General features: G+C 44.5%; 1 protein-coding gene across 1 annotated transcript in view; it reads left to right on the top strand.

The window, feature by feature from the left end:
* LOC306969742 (4-aminobutyrate aminotransferase, mitochondrial-like) overlaps nucleotides 1–19813 on the top strand; it is a 47276-nt gene that overhangs the window by 9261 nt on the left and 18202 nt on the right. The window contains exon 2 of the mRNA XM_079565449.1: nucleotides 15638–15715. Coding sequence (XP_079421575.1) covers nucleotides 15658–15715 — 58 coding nt within the window. The 5' untranslated portion in view covers nucleotides 15638–15657. The remainder of the gene's footprint in view (nucleotides 1–15637; nucleotides 15716–19813) is intronic.

Raw genomic sequence — 19813 nt, 5'->3', positions numbered from 1 at the left:
AGTGGCTGCAACCTCTCGACACTTGAAGGACAGGGTGTCCTCTCGACAGTCCCACTGCAGGCCCAAGGCTGATTCTTCTTGACCTGGGTGACCTTGGGCGATCCACTTTTCAGCACTAGCCGATCTCGCCTCATTAGGGAGGTGACGGATGGTGTCTGGGTGGGTACTGGCCCACTGGCGTAGCTCAAAGCCTCCCTCGGCCAGGAGAGTCTGCAGCTTGTCGATGATGGGCTTGGCTTCTTCAACTGTGGACACACTCTGAAGACAGTTATCAACATAGAAATGTCTTAACACAGAGTCTCTCACTGCGTCAGCTGGCTGAGTATGGTCGGTGACATGCTTCTGTAAGGCGTATGTAGCGCAGCAGGGGCTACAGGTAGTGCCGAACGGAAGGACCTTCCACTGGTAGACTGTGGGTTGTTCCTCACGCTTGAGCTCCCTCCAGAGGAAGCGGAGGAGAGGTTCATCCTCCGGAAGGAGCCTGACCTGGTGAAACATTCCCCGTATGTCACTGCTGAAGGCCACCCAATGTTCTCTGAATCGCAAAAGAACTGAAAGGAGAGGTGGACCGAGGGTTGGACCAGGGAGCAGGAGTTTGTTCAGGTCAGCGCCCTTGTACTGGAAAGAGCAGTTAAAAACCACTCTGTGCTTGCCGTTGTGCTCAACAAGGTGGTGAGGGATGTACCAGCTGCTTGAGGTGTTCTCTGTGCTTTGGGGTAGTTTCGCCACATAGCCAGCCTGTTCGAGTCTCTGGATCTCTGCGTTGTAGACTTGGGCTGTCTCAGGGGTCTTCGCCAGCCGCCTTTCCGTATTCCGGAGCTGAGGAAGTACTGCCTCCTTTGGTGCACAGAGCTGGGGAAAGTTCTTCACGCGGAGGAGAGGGGTGGCATAGCGGTGAACACCATCAACATCTACTCGCACAGTCTGTTTATCCAAGCATTCAAGAGCGTCCTTGTCCTGCCGTGACCTCATACTGGCCTTTTCGCTGCGCCATGGGAGGACGTCCAGCTGCCACAGTCTCTCGACGTGATGGTAGATGTCGGCTGGAGGTGCCCCAAAGGTGGTGAAAAGACAGCGCTGCTCTATAAGGTACTGCTTTAGGTTGTTGGTCGGACCTTGCAGCGTCCATCCGAGACGGGTGCGGACAGCCACTGGTGCGCCGGGGGGACCAAAGATGACTGGCTCAACTGGAGTCACCAAGTGGGGGTGGTCTGAGCCAATGAGCAGTAGTGGGACAATGTCCTTGAATGAAGGGATAGAAAGCTTCTTCAGATGTCTGTATTTGCTCTGCAGGGCTTTGAAGGGATAGGTGTGCTGGCCTAGCCCAAGCTTAGGTGCAGTGAAGGCTCCCTGGATGTCGTATACCATGGCTGGGGAACAGGCTGGAGAGATGGTAAATGAGACAGCCGCCCCGTGAAGCGTCTGCAGCTCCTGTCTGACTGTACGCAGCGGCAAATCCTCGGGCTGACCTTCAAGTCCCAGCTGTTGGACAGCTGGTTGGAGAAGCAGGGTGCGCTCAGAGCCGTCGTCTAGCACAGCATATGTTTCTAGAGTCTGGTCACCATGGCGGAGGATAACTTTACTGACCTTTAGAAGCACACGATGTCCCTGCGGTGGCTTGCCAATGTATAGCACTTGGTCTGCACTTTTTATGGCCAAAGGTTTACTTTCACTGGATTTCACCTGCACAGGTCCTCTCTCTGCTTTGTCAGTCTTGGCTTGGCTTCTCTCGCTGACATCGTGCAGAGCGAGCAGGTGTCTGCTGTTACATGTTTTACAGCACATCTTCAGATCACATTCAGCTGATCTGTGTTCTCTGCCACACCGCCAACATCGGTGGTTCTCTTGTATCCAGTTGCGTTTCTGGGTAGCGCTGAGCAGTTTGAAATTTGCACAATTATTCAGAGTGTGCTTAAAGTTGTCACAGAATGGGCAGAACTTCTTTTGGTCTAAACTGGTTGGAGGAGTGGATTTGGACGGCTCCCTAACCGGTTGAGGTTCGGCCCCAAGCATGAGGACTGATGCCTTGGGTGACGACTTGACAGTATTCTTGGTTTCTTTCGGCTTAGCTCCAGTGTCCTTTTTCAAGCGATATTGTGCTATATCCTCCTGGATTTGGAGCTCGTATTCCAACCAATCTGCTAGGTCCAGAAGAGTGGGAATAGGAATGCGGAGCGGGTGGATGTAGCGCCTGAAACTGGATCTCAGGTCGTGTGGTAGTTTGCCCAGTAGACGGGTGACATGAGAACCACAGTCCAGCTCAACTTGCCCCTTTAAACCGAGCTGCTCCAACATGCTCACCAGGGATCTGACGTTCAGGGCGAACAACCTGAATGACTTGATGTCACCACTCTGGATGCTGGAGCCGTCCATCAGTTCAGCTATACGCTGAAGGGCGAGTTGGTGTGGTTGCCCGTACTGCTGGTTTAAGGCTGTCATAGTGTCAGTGAAGGGGTAATCAGAATTGCTGTAAGAATCTGCCACCAGCAATGCTTCCTCCAGCTTCAGATGATCCACTAATATTTGGAACTTGAAACGTTCAGTGGCATCCCTCGGAAGCAGATTGTCCAGAGCGATGCGGAGTCTCGCAAAGTCTCTTGGGTTAGGCTGGTTGAAGTCCGGGATTTTAGGAGTAGGCCCTCTGTAAGTCTTTTCCTGTCCACCAGGGGGAGTCACTGAGCGTCGACGTCTGGGCTCACGCCGAGGTGAAGGAGTACTATGTCTGTCACGTCGGTCTGGAGAGTAGCTGCGGCGACGTGCAGGAGAATAGTCACCTCTGCGTGATGGTTCTCTGTATTCTCTGGAGGAATAATGAGAGTCTCTGTAGCTGGCGTGGCGCTCAGGTGACCGGCGATGGCTGGACTGCTCATAATTATAGTGAGAACTATAGCGCCCCTCTCTGGACTCATAGCTTCGTCGCGGGGAATGGTGTCTGGTGCGTGCTGACTCAGGAGAGCGCTTCGGTGAGGGAGAGTCATATCTGGATGATTCCCTGTAGCCCTTTGTCTTTCTGCTGTAGTCATGACACCTGTCAGAGGACGGTCGTGGTGGTGACTCCCTTTTATATACAGTGTCCCTGTCCTGGAAGTGGACTGACGATTTGTACCGGGATGAAGCACCTCCATAATCCAGCCCTTCTCTGTAAAGTCTATCTCTGGCAGTTGCAGTACGTGGCTCTTGACGGGAACTACTGGGCTCTGCTTTGGCTCTGAGCTGCTCGTTCTGTATTTTCAGTTTCTCCATCGATGCTAAGAGATCTTCCCTTTCACGTTCTAGGATTTGGCACTCCCTTCTCCACTCCTCTGCAGAAGATTCCCGTGTGTCAGTGACTGACCGTTGCGCTGGGCTGCGGTGCAGCTGACCATCTGGGGAGGCAGGGCGTGAATCAGGTCTGCTGTTGTCCTCTTCGTCTGGTCGCTCTCTGGACGGTGACTCAGAAGACCTTTTGGTTTGAGATCTGGTCGGGAGATCAGACAAGTCGTAATCTTGCAAGTAGTTGGGGAGGGACCGTTGCCTCCTGGCTCGTGCACTGGACTCTTTATCCGTTGTGGTAAACATCTTGCTCCACTGCAAGCTCTGGATCCGGCTCGAAGGACCACTTTGTACGGAAGAAGACTGGCTTCGTTGAGTTAGATTTGTGTTGGATCGCTAAGTAGAGCCCACAGTGGGTGATCGATCAGAGTCACACCAGATGTTTCTTTAGATTTGGTTTATTGAAGTTACAACTGTTCGTGAGTGTGTATGGGTGTGTGTGTGTGAAACAGATAAACAGAAATAAAAACAGAATTAGTTGAATGCAAATGAATTATAATGCAACAAACATCTATCCATATTTCCTATCTGCTATGATAATATAATAGCTGGAATACATCACCGTAACATAATAACATGGCCGAAACTGGCATTAAACAACGTAAAAGGGTGTTATGTGGGCCTAACAGCTCCACCATGAAAATGGGAAAGAATACACCATCCACAATACGATGGCGCCCTCTGCTGGTCGCGTAAATAACTACACCAGGCCTCACCGGGAGGTGTTACGTGACCACCAGTGGTCATGCGGGAGATGCGTGACTTATACCAATTAACTGGACTTAACGCGAATGTCGCAGTGATAGCTTACAAACGATGCACCTACAGTGCTTAACTGCTAGTTTACATGGTGTAACCAAACAATAATGCCCGAGTGGCAACTTCCACATCTATAGAAGGGAACATCACGCTCGAGGCCTAGTAGGGCAGGCAAAGCCTGAGCTTACGTTTAGCAACACTAAACAGATCAAACACGACAAATGTAGCTTTAGCAACGACAGTACAGAAACAAAGAAATACAGATGCTTACTTGTAAGACGCACACAGAATAACAGGACAGTTGTATTCACAAGGGTTATGGGTGCTACGAGCGTACACTACTGGCAAAAGTCTCGTGCTGAATGATACCAGCGTGCCGCGAGCCTGCGTCAACTTGTGATTGGCTAAGAGTCCAGGTGAAGCAAGACGTCCCTTCGTAGGAGAGAGAAAGTCACAGTAAAGTGTCTGAGCGGCCACAAGGGGGCCTTTTTTACAATTATGTCTTATTACATTATGTACCTACAAACTACTAATACATATTATTCCATTGTGTATCTAAACCATAGGTACACGTTATTACACATTGTTACAATGTACTTATGTACTAAATGTAGGTAGGTACAATGTATCAAGGGTAATGTAAAATGAAGTATTACCAAAGAAACTGAAGAACAAATTGAAAAAAATGTTGAAAAAAGGGATTACGGTGGGAAAAAAGTGTTTCTTTTTTGTAGTTAAAGGAAGCCTCTTAGTTGTTTCACCTCAAATAAATGATGCAAATGTAAAAGAAAAGGATTAAATTGGCATTATTAATCTGTTTTTTATGGTCCTATATGACAAATAATTTAGCATCGTTCAGGTATCGGTATCGAACACCGAGTACCGTCAAAGTTCTGGTATCGGGGCAAAAGAGTTAAAAGGCTTATAAGAGTCGATGTTTCTATTGTGGGTCGTGTGCGGGGCAAAGCGGGCCTGACCACGCATTTGGTGTGACCGTCCAAGAGTCTTCTCGCTCCCGATGGCCAGTCCAGTCCTGAATGAGAATATAGTGAACGGGTGAATCGAAGCCAGGCCACGTACTGCCTGCTAAACCGCATTAGGTCGAAGCGTGCTACGTGGAAAACAAATACTTCATTATAGCCTGCTTCCCTTAGGCCAAAGTGAGCTAAATGTGATGTGGAGGAGAGATAAGACAGATTAATCTGAGGAATGTTTGGAACGTCGTACTTTCCTTTTGTTTTGGCCTCGGCTCTCACTCTATAAACAATCAGAAAGCGTTCGCCTTGCCCTTATCTGCCTGTTTTTACTTTGATAAAACTCCAGGGCAGGCAAAAAAGTCATCAGATATTATACATATATTGCATTTACGCTATTACTGTGATCTTTTACTATACCCTTTCAACATATAATACTTTCCATTAAATTGTATGTTAAACATTGTTTTTTTGTTTGTTTTTTGGTAGAAGTTTTTACCTAATATGATAATTTTTTGCACTCAGTCAATGAGATGACTTGAATTTTGCGAAATATCGTAGCTTCTTGCGATAACGATACTGCGGCGATATAATGTGCACCATGACCTTTCGCATAAGTCCCGCCCCGTGCTATTATTCAAGTCGATGCTAAATGGGTTGCAATGTGCAGTGGAGGAATATATTTAAAATGTGTTACGAAGGGGACATTGCAGCTAGCACCAGTGTGTTGAAGGAAATCGGAAAATATCCCTGGAGCTGCCTTAAATAAATATAGATAAAGAGCGAGGCTGCAGTGGCTGTGTCTCCCCCGGGAGATCAGGCCACCGTTTTTCCGTACTGAGATATGTTCTTACCTGAGCTTAGACGAGTTGATACGTACCTGTCTGGTCTTTGTGGAAGAGCTCGGTCGCTTCTAACGTCACCCCCGTTTGGAGCCATAGGAATACATTGGGAGAGGCCAAATGCTAACAACATCTTTGGTCGTTTTGTGTGACTGAGGGCACGCACAAAGACCAGACAGGTACGCATCAACTCGTCTAAGCTCAGGCAAGAACATATCTCTGTGTGAAAACGATGGCCTGTTCCTTTAAAGGGGGTTATTATGCAAAATCAACTTTTTCAAGCTTTCCATCATGTTATTATGTCACTCCCTCATTAAAAACATGCCTGTAGTGTTGCCTTGGCACATTCACGTATTTTTGAGTAATCTGTAAAAACTCTGATGGCGGCCATTTTAGGGATAGGTTTGCCTGAGTCCTCTTAGGAACGCCCCCACCTCCTGGAGACGCCTCCGAGCTTTCATCACCAGCCGAGTAACCAACCACTGCTCCTCAGCAGAACCCCCTCCCCACTGATGCCACAGACAGCGTGTGGAGGGGGCGTGTCTAAAGGCTCAGAGGTTCTTAAAGAGACAGAGGCCTATTTCAAGACATTCACTACAGCCATTTTGAGAGAGACATTTTATACAAGGCAGTTATTCTAATTTACTGCATTTACAGACCAACAGAAGGTTTGTCACCATTGTAGTGATATAGACTGGTGCTATGTGATTGAAGAAAGCATAATACCCCCTCTTTAAAAGTTGAGAAACGGGAGAAAATAGTTTCTATGGGAGGAGACTTGGGGAATGTCTGGTAGCAACGGTTGCTATGAGGTGTGATTGGACAATGACCGGTTTGGGGCGTGGGTTTTGCGAAATGTCAGTTGTGGATCAGAGGTCATGGTGAAGATCAGCTGCTTTAGATCAGGATATACTTTTGACTTGACTTGGGCTATAGATGTTGTTCTTGGAGAAAAGAAATGGAGCCTAGAGGAGAAGAGCTGAGTTGGTTTCCTTTTGCTCATGGGAAAGACCTTGCAGACCCATGTGGAGCAGGAGGAGATAGTGGAGATAGTGGAGGACTGAGCACCATGTGAAGATCCGGGTCAGGTCTTCGCCCCAGGGTGCGCTCACAGCCCTCCATGCACTGCTCTACATGGTGTGTGTTGTGACTTCTCTTCAGTTGTGGCTGATGGATGGTAACCTAACCTAATTTCCAGCACATTCCTGCATTTTTTTCCACATGCTTTACAAAACATCTTAATCCACATTGCTTTGTCCTTCCCCAATTTTTACAATTTTTTTCCTTTTTTCCACTTTCCATTTTTTCTTTCATCCCCCATTTTTTTTATGACACACCCCCACCCCTCATTTCTTCACATTGGAGATAAACTCGATATATTACATTTGCATATGGCCCTAGCAGTAAAAGCTCACTTGCGCAGACAGAAAGGGAGCATACATTGTATATCCCTGTATTTTCTGTGTGTTCTGTATTTTAAAAGCTCTTGCCTTGGTCATGTGATGGGAGGATGGAAGGTTCACGTGATAACGGTTTGAATATCAGCATGATTGAAATGAACAGAAATGACACTGAATAAGAAGACAGAGTGAATGGGTGAGTGGGTTCTTGATGTAAAGCACTTAGAGCTTAATGTTGGTGGGAAAGTGCTGTAGCATTTTAGTCCTTGGTAAATGTAAAACCCGTTAGTTATTAGTTTGTTGTAATTTATCTCGAAATGAATCTAAAATTACAATCTAAACTGTTTGGAAAGCTGCAATTATTAAAGTAGAGAACTCTCATTAATAAGATAGTGTCTAAAAGGTGCTCACCCTGTAGTTTAGGGCTCTACAAACATGCTCTGAAATGCATTGGATTGTTGAGTTATAGTTTAGCAGATCATTTTTCAGCCTTTTCTCAAATGTTAAAGTGTATTTGACACATTTGACACAATAATGCCGTGTCGTGACAGCCAAGTTATACCCATACGTTTGTTAAGTGGTGACGTCACAGTTCTACTTCCGGGTAGGGCGGGGCGATAGACGATATTAGACCGTCTTTCGATCTCCAGAGCTGATGATCTGTCATTTTTGTGAGATCGTTTTATCACGGTTTTAAGCACTTCTCCACAGGTGACGCTTTTCAGCGTCAGCAAACCCAAGCCACTAACTTTCTACTACGCAATGACGGACACTCTACAGTGCGTACACGACCAGGCTCCTCCATCTGGAGCTTTAAACCCAGAGTTCTGTTTCTATTACAGCGGTATTTACGTCAGTGTCTTTCCTCCGTAACGATTGCAGCGTGTGTTTGTTTATTTACCTGCTGGCACATGTTTGCCTTATGCTAGGACCCTGAAGCGGAACTCATGATGTCACACTTAACAAACGAATAAGAAATCATAGAAATCACACTTTCGCTCTGAGCCTGTTCTTTCAAATGCACACATTTTGCTATCTGTCGAATCCCGGACCCGATTAAAGTGAACGTTCTACCCCCATACAAATAAATAGGGAAGCCCGGCGCCCATACTAACATATGGGGAGGTACATTTTGTCCTTTTCATGGCATTTGTATAATTTAAGTGGTTTCTTTATCTTTAACATATTATAAGATGAAGTTTAGTAATCACTGGATAATGTATCTGACCCACAAAAAGCAGAAACTGAACTGGATTTGATTTAACATTTAGGTCAGAGACACTTTTATACACTCATTTGTATCGACAGTAAAATCTCCAAAATCCCCAAAGGTCTGTACATTCATGAATGATTTCTAATGAGGCTTTGACCTAAATGTGGTCATGGCTGACAACAGGTGAAAACATCTGGATCACTCATATTATTTTAGGATTTAGTTTAGTTTAGTTTACACTACTCATTTAGTTTGAGTTGTGTAAAAAGCAAGCATTTACAACAGGAAAAGAAGTGAATTCATACACTCAAAAGGATTAAGCTGAAGTTCACAGAACCTACCCCTGACACATGATTAATGGCTAATGCTAATGGCTATAGGACTAAAACAGTGAGCAGGCTAATGCTAATGGCTATAGGACTAAAACAGTGAGCAGGCTAATGCTAATGGCTATAGGACTAAAACAGTGAGCAGGCTAATGCTAATGGCTATAGGACTAAAACAGTGAGCAGGCTAATGCTAATGGCTATAGGACTAAAACAGTGAGCAGGCTAATGCTAATGGCTATAGGACTAAAACAGTGAGCAGGCTAATGCTAATGGCTATAGGACTAAAACAGTGAGCAGGCTAATGCTAATGGCTATAGGACTAAAACAGTGAGCAGGCTAATGCTTATGGCTATAGGACTAAAACAGTGAGCAGGCTAATGCTAATGGCTATAGGACTAAAACAGTGAGCAGGCTACTGCTAATGGCTATAGGACTAAAACAGTGAGCAGGCTAATGCTAATGGCTATAGGACTAAAACAGTGAGCAGGCTAATGCTTATGGCTATAGGACAAAAACAGTGAGCAGGCTAATGCTACTGGCTATAGGACTAAAACAGTGAGCAGGCTAATGCTTATGGCTATAGGACAAAAACAGTGAGCAGGCTAATGCTACTGGCTATAGGACTAAAACAGTGAGCAGGCTAATGCTTATGGCTATAGGACTAAAACAGTGAGCAGGCTAATGCTAATGGCTATAGGACTAAAACAGTGAGCAGGCTAATGCTTATGGCTATAGGACTAAAACAGTGAGCAGGCTAATGCTTATGGCTATAGGACTAAAACAGTGAGCAGGCTAATGCTTATGGCTATAGGACTAAAACAGTGAGCAAATGATTTAATTTTTGAGGAGATTGTTGGTGTTGTACTGAGAGATCATGGGCCCGGTCAATGATATTAATTATCATTTTTGTAATTCAAGCATTTTCTTTTAGATATGACTGGTGAAAGTGTAATGCAGTTCATAGGAACAACTGGCTCCTGGATGGAGACAGTTCCATCAGCAGTGAAAACCTACCAGAAACTCTAAACGTTATGTATCCTGGAGCGTCCTAGAGTCCACCGGGAAGCAACGCAAAGGCACCAAGCTCACCACCCATACAGTCACTGGGTCACAGGAAGTTCAAATATGCACCGACATTTTTTCTGCGTAAAAAGTTGCATAATGCACCTTTAAATTGCTGTATCAAAACTATGATTATTCCTTTCTGACCAAAGGATTAAAATAATTTTCACTTTAATGCTTTAAAATGTGAACTTTTAGTGATGACAGGAGTTGATAGTTACTGCAGTAGTAGACGCTCGTGTTGTGACAGCTGCACGTGGAGAACATGTGGTCAGCCCAGTGACCGCTGCCCACAGGCCGTGTGAGAATGTGCTGTGTGGGTGAGGCGGTGACCCGTCTGCAGGGTCACTGGGTCACATGCTGACTGCTGCTGTATCACAGTCTAAAAGCCCTACAGCGGAGTTTAGAGACACAGTGAATCACATTCCTCCTAATCCTGCACTTAGGTGGGGCACACGCCTAAAGCCGCTCACCCACATGTGTTCAACCTGTTCAGCCCGGCTTTTTAAGGCCTCAGAGCTCGGAGCTTGACGTGTGGTGCACATTTGAGCCCAACCCACTCTGAGTTCCTGTGAATCGACTTCAGAGTTACACTGTAGGTCAGACACCGTGTGTGACGCTTGATACTGAGCCCTTTATTTTCTGTATAAAAAAAATTGGGGGAAACCGGTAGCCTGGGTTAAGCCAGACTGTGTTTGCTCGAATCATTACGAACTTCACAGCAGCCTGGGACCATGACCCAAATCTTCACATGGATTTGGGACCAATCACAGAACGAGGTAGCCTGGCAAAAACCGGACTGTCTTTATATGTATTTATAAAAACAAATAAAGACAGTCTGGAATTGTGGTAATAGGACGCAATTTCCAAATCGAACTGGAGGCGGGGCTGACGATCGCGGTTTGAACGAGAGCAAACCAATCAAACACAAAGCGACTTACACTTTGCGTTCACGTCCTCCGCCATGATTGTTTGTCGTCCACACATGCAGTCGAGTAAATGCTCCGGTGAAAGTCCTCAGAGCAGCTTCTGCTGTGGCTTTAACGACAAGTCCAGCTCATCTAAAACAGAGCAAAGGGCACTGGTAAAAGATCGCTGTGTCGCGGCCGCCGCCATCTTCACTGTTTTGATTGCAGGAGGAGCGCAGGTGTTTATGGGAAATCCTGGCGCGGAAGATGACGCACTGTTAACTCCCGCCTCCCGCGCTATGATTGGCTCTGCCTGGTTTTGCCAGAGTCAGCGAGATTCAAATCACACAATTCCAGACTGTATCCCCATGTATCTCTTCACATGGAGGATCAGTCTGGCCCGTGCCAGGCTAAGAACGAGGAGGGACGGCAAGACCATGACGCGCTATTCGACATATGGAAGCTTGTATATGGATTTAAAAATAAATCCAACATGACAGCAGCAGACACGACGCCATCTTTCAATCAAGCTTTAGACCGTGTTCTTAAGTTTGCAGCGGGTACATCATATGATACGATGATTGGCTGTGGCTATTGCAGACACATATGATAGACATTGGCCAATAAACAGCTATGGGCGACCGTAAACCACACCTCTCCTACCAGAAAAGGAATTGGTGGTCCCCAGACTGGCAATAGCCAGGCTAGAAAACCGGGCAACCATTGGGCAAAAACAAATGAGAAAATGAGAGACAATAGGGCAAAAAAGATATCCTTAATTTGAGCTGAAACAACCAAGTCACTTCTTTAATCCTGCCCCCGGACCAACAGCATCCAAACTAAGATAATGTTTTTTTTCGTGACCTTCTTTCGATGCTCATCATTTTTCCTACACCACACAGGTATGGTTTAGTGCCATAGTACCCAGTCCAGACGTCAGATAAATGAGTGGTCTCGTCACGGCTGCCTGGGTGGATCTTCGAGGGGAGACAGGTCCACAAACAGATGTGGACGTCTGTAATGGCTCTACTTCCTCAAAGATCCTTTGGAGCCAGCCATAGGTTTACAGGTGTAACTAAGACTGTGGCCCAGGGTTTTGTCTCGCAGGCATTGGGCGTCTATTTAGACACCGACGACGACGATGACCTGAATTTCAAACTGTGAAAGTCAGATGTAGTTGAGTAAAGTCACTGAGCTGCTGGCCAAACTCGTTTCTAGCTCTCGCAGTAGGTTCTTTCTTAAATACAGTTGGGCTGAAACTTTAGTGTCGCTGATGAAGCCTTTTGGATGACAACAGAGTGCAGACTACAGAGTACTCAGACTACAGAGTACTCAGACTACAGAGTACTCAGACTACAGAGTACTCAGAGTACAGAGTACTCAGACTACAGAGTACTCAGACTACAGAGTACTCAGACTACAGAGTACTCAGACTACAGACTACTCAGACTACAGTGTACAGAGTACAGACTACAGAGTACAGACTACTCAGACTACAGACTACTCAGAGTACAGACTGCTCAGAGTACAGAGAACAGAGCACATACTACAGAGAACAGAGAACAGAGTACAGAGAACAGAGTACAGACTACAGACTACTCAGAGTATAGACTATTCAGAGTACAGAGAACAGAGAACAGAGTACAGACTACAGAATACTCAGACTACTCAGAGTACAGACTACAGAGTACTCAGACTACAGAGTACTCAGACTACAGAGTACTCAGACTACAGAGTACTCAGAGTACAGACTATTCAGAGTACAGAGAACAGAGTACAGAGAGCAGAGTACAGAGAGCAGAGTACAGACTACAGAGTTCAGACTACAGACTACTCAGAGTACAGACTACAGAGTACTCAGACTACAGACTACTCAGAGTACAGAGAACAGAGTATAGACTACAGAGTACAGACTACATACAGAGAACAGAGTACAGACTACAAAGTACTCACACAACAGAGTACAGACTACAGAGTACAAACTACAGACTACAGAGAACAGAGTACAAAGTACAGCAGACTACAGAGTACAAAGTACAGACTACAGAGAACAGACTACAGCAGACTACACACTACTCAGACTACAGACTACTCAGAGTATAGAGTACAGACTACAGAGTACAGAGAACAGAGTACAGACTACACAGTACTCAGACTACAGACTACTCAGAGTATAGACTACAGACTACAGAGAACAGAGTACAGAGTACTCAGAGTATAGAGTACAGAGTACTCAGAGTACAGACTCTTCAGAATACAGAGAACAGAGTACAGACTACAGAGTACAGAGAACAGAGTACAGACTACTCAGACTACAGACTACTCAGAGTATAGAGTACAGACTACAGAGTACTCAGACTACAGAGGACTCAGAATACAGACTATTCAGAGTACAGAGAACAGAGTACAGACTACAGAGTACAAAGTACAGACTACAGAGAACAGACTACAGCAGACTACAGAGAACAGAGAACAGACTACAGCAGACTACAGAGAACAGAGAACAGACTACAGCAGACTACAGAGAACAGAGTACAGACTACAGAGAACAGAGTACAGACTACAGAGAACAGACTACAGAGTACAAAGTACAGACTACAGAGAACAGACTACAGCAGACTACAGAGAACAGAGAACAGACTACAGCAGACTACAGAGAACAGAGAACAGACTACAGCAGACTACAGAGAACAGAGTACAGACTACAGAGAACAGAGTACAGACTACTACAGATGATGACGCAAACTGATCCAAAAACAATCATTTAAGTCTGTATTATCAGTTATCATGATAAATCAAAGAGGTAAAGTAGAAGTGTATCTCAATCAGGGCCCCGGGCCCTAGGGCAGCAGCCCTGACTACACTTCCTGATGTTACGACCCTGCAACAAGTCTGTCAAAGAGATGCAGACCTTCAATCTAAGACACTTGATTTGTTCTATATTTATATAATAAATATTTTACATGATGAAATACTTATTTGAATTTGTCTTTGGCAATGTCCGTGTGCGGTCTGCAGCTGACTCTGAGGCCGCTGTAAGGTGACCGTGACCGTGACCAGGCCCTGCTATGGTGGACTTTACAGACCCCCATGTGGTGTGGAGCGCTGCAGAGCCCAAACCCCCGTTAATGGAAGTTTGATCGGCACATCAAACGCAAATGTGTAAAAACTGTCACCTGTTTGTGCCACATTTTGATTGACTTTTTCCTTGTCACACCTTAAAATCAAAGTAGCACAAAGAGTTTGAATTTCCTTTTTTTTGAACAAACATGATGATGTTCCTTATCGCAGCTGCCTGGACTCTGCTCCTGGAGCGTAAAGGTTTGTGTGAGGAGCGATGGCTTTGTTCCCTGCTCTTACATAAGGCCCACACAAAGAGGAAGCTGACCCCCTGCACCATACGCACCATACGCGCGCTCGCAGCCTCACACGAGCGCGCGCTCGCTCGGATGCACACGGACGCGCCGCCAGTTTCTTGGCAACATGGCGAACTGGATCAGGCTGGTTTGAGTTACACAAGGCTGCGTCTTTGGCGGCTGCGATGGAGGGGCTGTGTCGGGATGTGAGGACTCGGCTGTATCAGTATTCACAGCAGACTCGGGGGAAGGGGCTGTTGTATAAGGGCCTGGGACCACGGGAGAAGGCCTTGTTCTCATATAGACCAAGTCATGGCCCGGGGTTACGGTCAGCTCCAACACTTACACAGGCTAGATATTCACTTTCTAACAGTGACAAACATTTGAATATTCAAAAGCACACTGCAGGACACAACAGGAAATGTTTAGGAAACACGATGTACCATTTCAGCCCAAACTGCAGCTGAATTCACTTTAGGTCGGTGTAGGTGTGCTTCGTCTGTAAATCATTTTGAAAGGGATGTTCTCTAAAAAAAAAAAGACAATTCCGCCGACAATGGTTCCGCGACCCACTCCTGCCCATACTGAATACTTATGTGAAATACTTGTTTTTCAACTATTAGACAACTATTCCATAACATTATTTAGATATTTTCTGTAAGATTTAATAGTTTTGAAACAATTTCAACTATATTATATAAAAAAAAGAGAATCCAAAAATCACATTTTCATATAAATGTGTTTTTGGCCTGTGATTTTTCATCTTTAATAAGGAATAAAATGTGTAAATTGTAGCAGAAACAACAAAAGAATCACTTAATTACATTGTCCACTAAGAGATCTCATTATTTGACTTTTTTTTAGTATTAAAACAATCTTTAATCAATATCTACAAGAAATGTACTTTCAGTGGGTACAGCCTGTGCTTCTGTGCTAGTTAGCAGTAGCATTAGCCTGCAATAGGCAAATTGGTCAAATTTTGTCATTCCTGTTACCGTCATTCCTTTAGCATTCAGAATATTAAAAACAGACTGAGATGGTCCCCAGACATTTTTGTACAACATATCCCAATATAAATCATTTTTAAAACAACTTTTTTGGGGCGGTTTTAAAGCTGAAAAGGCAGTGATTTGATATGACCCCTGTAATAACTTGTTAGATACACAATGGAATAACTTAAATAACTGCGTGTGCGTGTGTGTGCGTGCGTGCGTGCGTACGTACGTGTGTGTGTATGTGTGTGTTCTAACACTCATGCATTTGACATGTTTGTAAGGTTCGATGTCTCTCTAAAGAGTGCCTCTGTCCTGTGTCCTCAGGGTGAAGTGTGTTTGTGTGTGTGTGTGTGTGCGTGTGTGTGTGTGTGTGCGTGTGTGTGCGTGTGTGTGTGTGTGTGTGTGTGTGTGTTCTAACACATATGCATGTAACATGTTTGTAAGGTTCGATGTCTCTCTAAAGAGTGCCTCTGTCCTGTGTCCTCAGGGTGAAGTGTGTTTGTGACCATGGCGTCCCTGCTCCTGACCCGCCTCTCTCTGCACAGCCTGCGCTCGTCTCTCTCAGGTCAGACTCACTGTTATAGAACCGTTCATTTATACTCACGACCAGTCCACAATGAAACGCCTCGTCTCACATGTCCATCACTTTAATCCTGTAAAGTAAGAGGGAGTTACAGGAAACCCAGCGAAGCAAAACAAGCACAATGGGGTACTGTTCATAATGTTCTGCATTTTTTAGACTATTTTACCTCAAATCTCTCTTGGAGCTGTTGTCCCTCACTCGCACTCTCAAACACACTCTCATTCATCCTGACCTATGGTACATGTTTTTAGTGGTAGGGGAAACTCCACAGAAAGGCCCCGTCCAGGTGGGAATTGAACCTGGGGGCCTTCTAGATGTGAAGCACAAGTGCTAACCGCCACAACATAAACATTTTTAATTTGTGCACTTTCCAAATACAAGGCGCTATAACTTAGAGACCATTTACCTGCATTTATTTTATAACGAACAATAAAAGTGGAAGCCACTAAAAGGACGTGCTGGCTGTGGTCCAAACTGATTCTACACACACACATTTGTAACATCCTATTCCTTCACAGAGCCGACTTCAGAGGCACATTTCACTGTCTGCAGGGTCTCTTAGCAAGTTTATGAAACAGAAGTTACATTCTTCAAACTCTAAGATCATTTGGCGAAACAGTCTTACAGTTCACCACAACACCATGGTTCACCTGCAAAAGCTCATATTTCTTCCAAAACAGTTCACTCATTCTTCAAAACTCAACTTCCTTTAAACAGTCAGTGCCCCCAAAATGCTCTGTCCCTTTGGCCTTGTGTGAGCACTGCAAGTCTAAATGTGTCGATGTTTTGTCTCTATGGCAGAGGACCATTGAAATGTCCCCCATGTCCATGTGAGCCCAGTCCTTCATTGAAAATGGTTACTGTAATTTATTTTGTCCAGCTAACAGAATACAATTGTGTATAAAACTGAAAAAACAAAAAAATAGGATTTGAGGGTAAGAGTGGCCTCCAAGGTTTGACGTCACACATTGCACTCATACTGTCAAGGAAACTGTAACCATTATCATTCACACAAATGAAGTCACTTCCATACATCAGAGTAAAAAGAACATTCAGCATAACAGACTGTAACATAACGCACAAACAAAAAGTATGAAAATGATATGCAGCCGACAGTGCTGTGAAACAAGCTGTTGTCTTTTTATGTACTGTAGACCTTTTGCAAAGCACTTTGGTCAACAACAGTTGTTTTTTAATGTGCAATATAAATACATTTGATTAGATTTGATTTGAATTCTTCACTGGTCACTGTCCTCACTCTCCGTCTCTTGGCCAACGTCCTCGCCCTCCTGGTCATCCACACACTGCTGTGATTCTCGTCCACATCCCAGAGCCTCCTCCTTTGTTAGTCCAGTTCTAGTTTCACCTGACTGTTAATTGCTGTAATAAATTTATCAAATGTTCCAAGGGATTCATATGTGGTATTCATGGTATTGTGTTCTTGGCTAATTTTGACAGTTGAACAGACGCTGACATGTTTTGGAGCAAAAAACCGTTAGACTGAGAATCAACAGTTTAGATCAACAAGATCTGTTCACTTGGAAATGGTGCTAATTGTCGGCTACATGTACTTAATCATCTGTACTGAGACATTGAGACATGGACTTAGACATTTGCAATTTGATTAAATGAATGAGAAATTCAATTCTGTTGTGAACAATTGCAAAGTGATTTAGAGATTTGTCCATGTTGTTTTGAGAATGTCATTTTTGTTTCAAGAAATGAGCCAAACCAATGGAGAAAAACTGTAATACAGCTTGGCTCCTCTGAATGATTCCATAACTCCCACCAGAAGGCAGCATTTGTCCTCATTTGTCCTCATTTGTTCTCATCGCGGCTCTAAAAACTTTTAATGACGATCTGTACAGCGTACAGATCTGTACAGTCTCAGGGTGCTGGATTTGGGGTGAACCCTCCGTGCATGGTTAGGAGCTTTCGCGTCTTAACATCTGTGGTCTGTTTCTCATCCTTTGGCCAGCTTATTATTCCTGCAGGGCATCTGACTACTGGCAGGGCGTAGCTGTTTATTGCCCGGGACTTGTTCTTGCCATTGAGCTGCTTCTTAGGACCTGCCTTACTCGTTGGAGGTATTTGGCCGTAGCCGCTTTCCTTGTCACCTCTTCGAGGTTGCCATTTGCTTGTGGGATTCCGAGGTACTTGTAACTGTCCTCAATGTCTGCTATTGTTCCTTCTGGGAGTGAGACCTTCTGTGTGGACTACCTTCCCTCTCTTAGTCACCATCCGACCACACTTCTCTAGTCCGAATGACATCCCAATGTCTGCACTGTATATCAGTCCTCCCTCTACTGAGGCTTGGTTTCTGTTGTTATACAAGGATAGCTTCTTTACTCCCCTTCCGTACCATCTCTTTTCCCTAACAAATATTTGAACCTCTTTGTCTTCATAAGTGTGGTTCGTGGCTTTCAGACGGAGATGGAGCCGACTGTGGACCATGGCTGTTTTCCCTGCGGTGCTGTGCCATTCTTTTGCTTGGTTTAACCTACAGCGGGAACCATATGTTTACATATACTTTATAAAAGCATTTTTTCTCACTGTCTGACATGGAACCATAATTAACTTTTTTTTTTTTTTCAGGTCAAGTAGAATTTAAATGTTTTCTATTTGCTAAATTCCAGAAAGATGACAGATAGAATTTTTTAGAAATGTTTTTGTTACTTTTTACAAAATCAAAAGTTTATATACATTTCATTAATGTTTGGTAGAATTGTCTTTAAACTGTATATTTTGGTCCAATTGTTTTGCATAGCCTTCCACTGAGACACATTTGTTACCGCCTTGTCTGCCCATGCCTTTTCAGCTCTGCCCAAACATTTTCAACTGGACTGAGATCAGGACTTTGTGATGACCACTTCAAAACATTGACTTTGTTTTCCTTAAGCCACTTTGTGACCAGTTTGACAGTTTGCTTTGGGAATTGTCCATGTGGACCCATCTGCCCCAAGCTTTAACTTCTTGGCTGATGTCTTGAGATGCTGCTCCAATATTTCCACATTGAGTTCTTTCTTTATAATGTCACATATTTAGTGAAGTGCACCAGTCCCTCCCACAGCAAAACAACCCCACAGCATGATGCTGCCACTCCGGGGTTTCAAATTTGGGATGGTGTTCTCAGGCTGCAAGATTCACCCTTTTTCCTCTAAACGTGACAATGGTCATTATGGCCAAAAAAATCTATTTCTTTTTGTGCTAGACCACAGGATATGTCCCAAAAATGTAGTTCTTTATCCTTTTTTTATTTGCAAACTCCAAACTGTCTTTTTCATGCTTCTTTTGGAGTCAGAGCTTCTTCCTGCAGAGTTCCCTCTCAGCCCATGTCGGTGCAGGACTTGTTTCACTCTGGATAATGACAAACTCTTACAGGTTCAGCATCTTCACCAGGTCTTTTGTTCTTGGGCTGATCTTCACATTTCAGACACAGCACGTTCATCTCAGAACCCGCCTTCTTTCTGACCTGTATGATGATTGGACATTTACATCATTGTTGTAACCAATGAACCTGAACCTTCAAGTGTCTTAAAATGACAAATCTTTTATTTGAAGTGTATGTACTGTTCCTAAATGCACCAACACAAGGCATAGATAGATAGATAGATAGATAGATAGATAGATAGATAGATAGATAGATAGATAGATAGATAGATAGATAGATAGATAGATAGATAGATAGATAGATAGATAGATAGGCCTGTTAGTGAAGGAAACAAACCCTTCAATACAGTGTGTTGAAGGGTTAGGGTTACTGTGATTATAAAGGACTTTATTTTGGGGGAAACACTCGTGCTCATATTCCAGTTTTCCACAAACACAGTGATTACTTTTGTACATTCTATTCAATGAGACTTTGGCTAATAAGACAATCATGGTCGCTGCAATTGTCATAAGAACTGTTGTTATTTCCCATCTGCAGTTTTTTTCACCAGTATCTTTGTCCTGTGTGAACCCTGAGCTAGTTCCTGTGTGAAGCAGCCGGATGGAACTGGACTGGGCTGACACACCTCAGGGAGACCGTGGCCGGACAGACACAGAGCTTTTATTTCTTCCGTTAATTAAGCTGCAGCG

The sequence above is a fragment of the Gobius niger genome (genome assembly GCF_951799975.1).
Source record: "Gobius niger genome assembly, chromosome: 10".
In the NCBI taxonomy this organism is placed as follows: Eukaryota; Metazoa; Chordata; class Actinopteri; order Gobiiformes; family Gobiidae; genus Gobius; species Gobius niger.
The sequence above is the reverse complement of the archived record's forward strand: the minus strand, read 5'-3'. Positions and strand labels throughout refer to the sequence as shown.